This window comes from Eupeodes corollae, chromosome 3, assembly GCF_945859685.1.
Source record: "Eupeodes corollae chromosome 3, idEupCoro1.1, whole genome shotgun sequence".
Lineage (NCBI taxonomy): Eukaryota > Metazoa > Arthropoda > Insecta > Diptera > Syrphidae > Eupeodes > Eupeodes corollae.
In genome coordinates, this window is record NC_079149.1 from 79,368,622 (window position 1) to 79,377,658 (window position 9,037).

Here is a 9,037-nt window from a genome sequence, read left to right on the forward strand (position 1 = left end):
AATTCCATTATATACATTTTTTTTAAATAAAGATTGTTAGTTTACCTGAAGAAAACTTGCGACTGTAAATAAAGTTCATTTCTATGAGTCATTCACTCGATTCATTATTTCTGAGTAAATTGATCTTATTTTGAGCTAGCTCCGATACACAAATTTTGTGATCCACTATACCTGAAAATGAATATTTTCTTTTTAATTCAAAAGTTTAAGATCAACAAAATTGACGCAAAATATTTGATATGAAATTATTTAATTAAGTTTGAAATAAATTTTCTTTTCACAACAAACACAGAAAACAGAAAATTATTCAATGGTTTAGTTGAATGTCCGTGCAGTAACCTATAATTTCTTGTGACACAAACTAATCTTCCGGAATCTCATCCGAAATCCAGTGTTTTTTTTTTTTTTGACTGGGCGTATTAATTATTATGTCTTGCCATGAGCAACCTCAAATGCCACATTTTTTTTCATTGACTTACGCTGCTCGTAGGTACTTCAGTTTTGTCCTTTTATTTCAAATTTCACTTTTCTTATTAATGTCACTTACTTAATGTTAAAAATATGTAGGTATGACCGCACTCGACGACAATCTAAACGAAATAAAATTTGAATGTCAAAAAGATTGTTAAAAATGGGCGCTCACCATTAGATAAAACACAAACGTCAAATTTGATGAAAGGATTTTCATCCGCTTGAAAAAATCCAAACTACAATGGCCAAATCATGGACTGGATGTTGGATTGTTGGTCTTTATTGGATTACCTGATGACAGGCCGATAGTTCTGTCATCGGAAATGTTCAATGGAGAGCCCAATTAAGGAATAGGTTTGAGGTGATCGTCTAGTTTGTTTCAAAACACAAACTAAGAAGTTGCTCAAATTGGCGACAGAATGGTTTCAGCATGTGCGCAGACACTCATATAAGTCTATAGTGCTCAGTTTAGAAACCAAACAGTTTTGAAACTAAAAGCTGCATGTGCGCGCCTAGCCTTACTGCCAAACTTCCAAAATAACTGACAGATTTACCACAACGATATTCAGTGACATTATACCATAAATGTCAAAAAAAAGCATATAAAAGTACCTAGTGGTGTACTTTGATATAGTGTTTGAAAAATTTGTGCTGTCCTAAATTTTAGATCTTGTGATGTTCTTAACTTTATAATTTGAATGGGTTTAGCTACAAATCTGTCTCGCCATCGGGCAAAGTTAATCTGTTGAGTCGCACTGACTTACTAACAGGCAATAAAACGAAATGTAAACATAGTGTAATTGGAAAGGTTTTGGAATAATATATGGTTCTCATTTATCAAGTCGAAAGGCAAACCTTCCAAGTTCAGAAAAGTAAATATTTCTTCTATTAAATATCTACAAAACGAAACATCTCAAATTGAACATTGAACCAAAGTTTAAAATTTGTCAACAATACAAATTTAGAAACAATATTGTGATATTAAAACTCGCCTTCAATCATATTCGAATATATACTAATAAAAATAGTAATTTAATTCACAAAGTTGTAATGAATAGCTCATCGGTGAGATATACATACAAAAGGAAACCGAACGAAGTGCAAATGGCTCGTGGACGTCTTAAGAATGCACTCCACGATTTGGTCATAAACAGCGAAGACGAGGAAACAATCTTGCCAGATGTGCCGGACAAAGAAAAGCATCGTGGGCGACCTAAGAAATTTAAAACCGAACCAGAAGATGCTGATGAAGTTTCTGCAAGTTCAAGCTACCCCGATCAGCACCAAAATCAAATTCACGAAAGTTTTGTTATGAAGTTATTCGACAGGAGCTTGGATTTGTCAAAATACGACGAGAGCACTCCCTTATACCCGATTTGTCGTGCTTGGATGGATAATACTCCTCGGTCGACTACAATCAAGAGTTATAGAAGCCGAAGATCACCTGACCCTGAGATTCGAGAAAATGATGGAGGGGAGGTATTGGAAAAGCTCCAGAATCGGGAATTGGATGAAATAACAGCAATGCCCGCACCACTGAGTACAGATCTACCAAGAATTCCTTCTTCCTTGTTAGATGATGAAGATGATGCCGCTAGAAAAAAGACTGAGTTAAGCTTGAAAGGTGCTTCCAAGGCACAGTTGTTAGCTGCACATAAACAAAAGTGGAAGAAAGTCCGTGAACAGTGGGTGAATCATACGAAAAGTTATCAAGAACAAAAATACGAACTCAATTTTCAAATTATTGATGCATTGTACAAATGTTGATTAATACTATATACCTATTAAATATAAAAAGATACTACAGACATGCCAATTTTGTAGACAATTACTTGTGGTTGTATTTTTTGAGTCACCAACTGTTCAATCCCCTCGTTGAGCAAATTGGGGCAATTAGCTTGAGGCCTCCTCCAGGTGGTTTAATAACAATTTTGATTTTGAATTATTTCACCTCTCTTCCCAATCCCAATAGCGTCTACTAAATAATTTCCATAACTGGGAGGATACGGCGAAGAGAAGAGATTTACTTTTAAAAAGATGTACCTTTATAACACTAATTACGGATCGGCGGAGGTGTATACTAGAAAAGACTGACCCCCCTGGGAAATAATTTGTTTTGCTTTTTCGTATTAATTCCCTTCAATTCAAAACTAATCGTATTGCGTTAATGGATATGACCCCCATTATATTTTGAATTATTAATTTTATATATGAAAACAACATTTGCATTTTTCTTCTTAAAACTTTGTTGCCAAAAGTACTACTTTTGACTGAAGATTGGACTAAGAACATAATATGAATCGGATATTCAGCCCTATTCCAAAAACACAGCACAAACTCATCAACTTTTGACCAATTGATCCAGGGGGGGGCGTCATGTGAGCCAAAAAGCTTATACAGTTAAGTTGTATATGTAAATATTTCATTTAAAGATTAATTAGTAATTTAACGACATGCACCAAAAAGTGGTTTGTTTGCTGTCTAAAACAACTCAAATCTTGATTTTCGCTCAATTTAGAACTAGAAAAAACTTTAGTCATGCTTTAAATTATTTTCATAAAAATTGGTTCTAAGAAAAAGAGAAAATATTCAGGTTCTTAAGAATAAACCTTGAATAAGAGATCATCAATTATATATTAAGTTGCCTTTGAATTCCTTAAACTAACCTTCAATTGTATTATTAAATTTAAACAGACTTTTTGGAAGAAATTATCAAGCTCTTGCGATCTAGTCGTGCATTTCATTTCTTTCAAAATTGGTTTTCCGTTGAATACAAAAGATCTTAAAAAATTAAATAAATATACTTTTGAAGTGAATTTGCTTTGGATACTCTAGAACTGAGATTTAAACACGAATTTCAATAATACAAATGTCCCAAAAAATCAAGTCTCACTTTTGTTAAACTGATATCAAAGTGAAAAACATAATAAACATTTCATATGTATTGATACCAAAGCTTTGAAACGTGTAATTTGTGAGTACTACAAAACTTTTCTTCCCAAATCATGTTCTTAAATACAACTATTTCCTTAAATTCAAGAACCAAACCTTTTTGTCTCTACAATTTTTAAGTTTTGTTGACGCCTTTATAAGATCCAAATACAGTAAGCTGTTTGATAACGATAATAATAAGAGACTCCCGGAAATTAAGTTCGAAAAAACTACGTCAAAAAAAGGCCGACATTTTTACATATCAGATCCTCTCTCATTTTCTGGATTTTTTAATTTTTGCAGATTTCTTCGCATTAATAGAAATGAAAACAAGAAAAGTGTGTTTTGTTTTTGGAAAAAAGCAACGTTTCAAAACAATTTCCTACATTTCTGCGCGAAATGCACCAAAACATTCTATGCTATTGTATTTAAGCTCTTAAATATGGCATATTTAGACAACTGTTCGAATCTTGGAATGTTTTCATATAAGTCATCCAAATTAAATAGTTAGACCAAAACTTGCTGGACAACAGTGTTCTAAATAATTTGATACTAAAGTTGTCATTTTAGCAATTATTAAATTTTGTTAGCATCCTTTACAAAACATTAAAGAACATTTTTGATCGGTGTGTAAAAACTCATCTAAATGTGACCCCCCCCCCCTGACGAAAAGTTTGAATCCGCCCTTGGAACTACGGCCAACAAACCCAGGGTCCGTTTGTGTTATAGTCCATGCTTTTGCACTGTTCAGCAGGATGGGGATAATGAGAGTCATACATAGCGATATATTCGTTGCTTTCAATTGCTGTCTTAGCCCAAAGGTATAGCGGTTAGCAAGAGTTCGTTTGATGGCAGCCGAGACGTTCGGTGTTGTAGGCCCTTTCTTGATAACAGAATGTGATTTTTGTTTGCCCTCATTAACCGTTAAACTCATTTTTGCAGCCTCTGTCTCAATACTCACAAGAGTCTCATTGACATCACGTTGAGTTCTTCCAATTATGCCCATGTCATCAGTATATGCTAGTTATTGGACAGAATTTTGAAAGATAGTGCCTCTATTGCTTGTTAACTACCCAAGAATCAACTGAAACAATTCAGTTATATATGTATACATATTATATTAATTAATTTTTGAAGTGCTGTAGAAAAAAGCAAGCAACAATTTTACCATCAATTTTTTTATACATTATTTATTCACATTAAAGCATACAAAAAAAATAAAAAAGTAAAAAAAATTAAAATTCCGTTAGTTATCAGCTGATGGAGTGGTGCGTCTCAAAAATTTGGTGCGTGACCATACCCACGATTTTAAATCTCCTAAAAAATCTGAAATAAAAAACTAAAAAAGATTATTAATCTACAATAATGTCGCAATGTCTGGAACTACGGAAAAGTTACAAACATTTTTTTTTACAAAATGGCGACTGCCTACAAAAAAAAAAAAAAATTACCACTCTTTTGAACATTCTTCGATTTGTTAAAAATAGTAAAAATGAAAATTTGGGGATGGCCGTAGTTCCGGACGTAGACAAGTCCCTAAAGAAGACTCTCTTAAAATTTTCAAGTAAATCGGGTCGGCAGATCCTGAGAAATCGTGGGTATCAGATTCAAAAAGACAGTTCTGAGAAAAACGCGTTTAAAGTACCCCATTATGTCTTTTGTTCTATTAGTTGCAGCCCAACCGATTTGGATGGCTGCTCAGTAAAATACTTATTTCTCCGAAAATAATTTGAATTTGGGGAAGTCCTCTAGTAGACATATTCTTAAATAGTTAAACTATGAAAATATGAAAAAAAAAAATCGATTTTTTTTTTATTTCTACACCAGAATACCCCCTTAAACACAGCGACAAGGAGACAGAAGTACAACATTTTAATAGTAAGATAGGTTTAATATATATAATGTTCAAATGGTAGACATGTGCATTCAAGAGGACACAGGCGTCCACAGGTTTTTCTCAAAACCAACCTCTGTCTATCAAGACCAGGAAAGACCACGGTTGATCAAATATTCACATTACGCCAGATCCTGGAAAAAACCCAAAAACACCAAATCGACACCCACCATCATTTCATCGATTTCAAGGCCGCATATAATAACATATACAGGGACGAGCTGTATAGAGCTATGTCTAGTTTTTACATCACTGCCAAGCTCCTCCGTTTGTGCAGGATGACCATGGAGAATTCACTCTGCTCCATAAAGGTTGGAAACAACTTAATAGAACCTTTCGATGTCAAAAAAGGTTTTAGACAACGTGTAGCGCTGTCATGTGATTTTTTTAACATCGTGCTTGAAAGAATAGTGCAATGGCGCTTTTGTGAGTATTGAGGCAGAGGCGACAAAAATGGGTTTAACGGTTACTGAGGGCAAAACGAAGTACATGCTGTCGTCAAGAAAGGACATACAACAGACGTAACTTAGAGGTAGTCAAGGACTTCTTCTACCTAGGCTCCGTTGTAAACGCAGAAAACAAAACCAGCGCTGAGATGAGAGATCAAACGCAGAATAACTCTTGTTAACCGCTGTTTCTTTGGACTAAGAAAGCAATTAAGTGGTAAAGTCCTCTCTCGAGGGACCAAAGTGTCGCTATATAAGACCCTTATCATCCCCGTCCTGCTATACGGTGCAGAAGCAAGGACTATGAAAAAAACCGGATAAAAGCACCTTGGGTCGCTTCGAGAGAAAAGTTCAACTGGTACCTTCAGTGCACAAGCTATATAATATGACACCAAATATACAACAACTCTTTCAGTGATTGAAGAAAAACAAACATAATACGGGGTCGCTGACTTATGGTAGTAAAATATGCATCATAAGCAAGCTAGCCCAAAACACTTCAAGTGCATGGCTATTATGCGGATGCAACATTTTATGGGAATTCTTATTGAATATCGAAGTATTGTTGAATACTAATAAAGGCATTATTTTATTGACAAATTTTGTATAAAAAGAGAAGATTAAAATTAAAAGACTCACTTCTTATTCTACATTCAAAGATTGTATTTTACTTAATTTAGCAATAGTAAGATTTTTCATTATATTTTGTATTTTTAATAATTTATATTAAATTTTAAATGATCTTACACGCAATTTAATTTGTGTCTTATGTATTGCCACTTTAAAATACTGGATCTCATACATTTGTATATTTCTGAATAGGAAGTCCGTTAATGTGAATATTGAAATTTGAAATGAAATGATGAAATCTTTTTTCATCCGATTACTATGTGGCCATGTGTGCCTGATTGCCATTGTTTTTGTTTTTGTAGTCACTTCTTACCATTTTTTTAAATAAGATGATAGAGTTTCATTATTCAAAAAGAGAATCACGAATAAGGCACCTGGGTGTAGTTTTTGAATCCAAACATAAGTTTGTAAAATATATAGTAAAAAAAAAACAAACTGTGTTATATGCACATGTGAATGTAAGTGTCATTAACTCCTAAACCAGCTGAAAAAACAAGTCGTTTTAACAAAAATAAGAATAGTTATAACTTCATAGGCCCCAAAGTTCAAGACCTTAAAAAATCGAAGTTCTATGTATATCACGGTAAGATCTAAATTAGAGTTCTAATGTATGAGAGCTTGATCAAGAAATGCGTTAAAAATTATTTGTGTTCTAATTTGATAAGCCGAGTTTTAAGACCATATTATTGAGTCTCTTTAAAATTATTTGCAATGTAATTGAGATGTCAATCAAATCAAAATAGTTTTTCAAGCTTCTAAAAAACTTAAAGCTCCAAACCATTTTAAAATTTGTTTTGCCAAGACACTAATATTTTAACTTAATAACATAGGTGTTAGAGAATAAAACGTGTCCAAACAGACTAGAATATATCTACACATTAATTTAAGTCTAATGTTTCAAAAATACTTGCCGAAAAAATACTTCAATCGAAAGAGTCATGTGCCCGCTGATGATGAATTTTGAAATGAATGAGAAAGAGAAACGAAAGTCCAAACTCTATTTATGGCAAAGATCACGAATTCCCGGTGTGGTGGTATATGGAACTTATATTCAACATTTTACTTGCACTTTGACAAAAAGAAAATACGCGCACAAGGGTGGCTTACTGACAAGACTCAAAAACTTGTACAGATGACTTACAGACCCACACGACTTGGAGGTTAGGACACTGAAGTCGTCAATAAAAAATGTCAATCTGTTGATTAAGGAGAACTACAGGTTATCAATTAACAAGTACTGGGACCGCAAGATGCGGTCAGTTAATTCGAGTGACCCTAGTATGTTCCCTAAATTCAACAAGATTGAAGGAAAAAGTGGAGGCGGTGGGAGCTGCTTTCCAGCAAGTGTACAAGGTGAATGTTAGCATTCGCCCCAACCACGACCTGGAAAACAGAGCCCTACTCAATCACTTTTGCCTTCGAAATGATATGACACAATGGCGATCTGAGAACCGCGGTTTCATGCGGTTCAATGACGATTCCTTGGCAAATGCCATAATCGCAGAGCAAACGGGACCAAGTCCCTCGTTAGTGACGAAAGTTGAGCTTCAGCTCATCTTCAATTCAATAAAAAACAAAAAGTCAGCAGGTGTCGATGGTTATCCAACGATGTACTAAGAAATTTACCGATGGAGGCAATTGACATTTACACCAAGACTATCGAGAATATTCGAAAATTAAAATAAAGGAATAGCAAGGAGGGAACCAAAAACATTCTGATTTAGGATGCGTTCAGAATTTTCAAGATCGGAAGCGTTCAATAATTGAAATTAAATAATTTCGCGTTCAAACAAGCAACTTATATATGATGCGATGCAACTTTGTTGACGCGATTGAATATTAGGTGAATAAATTAATATCCACTACACACTCTTCAACAATGCACTGAATAATGCATATTATCCTGAGCATTGGAGGACCGCTGTGGTTCATCCTCTTCCGAAAAAGGGAAAGGACAACTCCAACCCGTCAAATCTTCGGTCGATAAGTCTTCTTCCGAGCATCAGCAAAGTTTTCGAAAACATCATTAAGAGGGTTCTGACTAAGTGGGTTGAGGACAAAAAAATAATTCCAGATAAACAGTTCGGGTTCAAGGCGGATCATGACACAATTCATGCTGCGTCTAAACTCGTTTCTGATATCCAATGGAATAAATCAAAACAACAATGCACAGGTGCTGTTCTGGTTGATTTGGAAAAGGCCTTTGACACCGTATGGTTAGAGGGTCTTTAACTAATACTGAGCAGGCTTGGCATAAGCAAGCCATTGTTGTATATACTTTATGATATGCTTAACGGTAGAAAGTTTGTTGTCAAAAGTGGCAATGTAACTTCTACCACAACATTCTTAATTAAAAATGGTCTTCAACAGGGAGCGGTGAATTCGCCGATTCTCTTCAGCATTTACACCAGCGATCTCATAGGTAGTCTTACAAAGGCAATTGCATACGCCGACGATCTTATTGCATGCAGAACTGCCCGAAAGGTTGAGGTTATTAGAATTTTCTTGCAGCGTGATTTCGAAAAGATATGACACAATGGCGACGACTGGAAACTGAAAATAAATGTCCAGAAGTCGGAGACAATTCTGTTCCGGACTCCGTTGGCTGGGGCCACGAGGGATACGTGCAAGAATTGGCGCTCTGACCAGGGCCAGAGGAGCCTTC

The 9,037-nt window shown here is 34.9% G+C and overlaps 1 protein-coding gene across 1 annotated transcript; it reads left to right on the top strand.

The window, feature by feature from the left end:
* Window positions 1-1,323: 1,323 nt before the first annotated feature.
* On the top strand, window positions 1,324-2,302 carry LOC129949989 (protein lin-37 homolog). The gene has a single exon (XM_056061746.1). It carries the CDS (start codon window positions 1,522-1,524, stop codon window positions 2,236-2,238), a length of 717 nt encoding a protein of 238 aa, XP_055917721.1. The 5' UTR covers window positions 1,324-1,521; the 3' UTR covers window positions 2,239-2,302.
* Window positions 2,303-9,037: the final 6,735 nt, after the last annotated feature.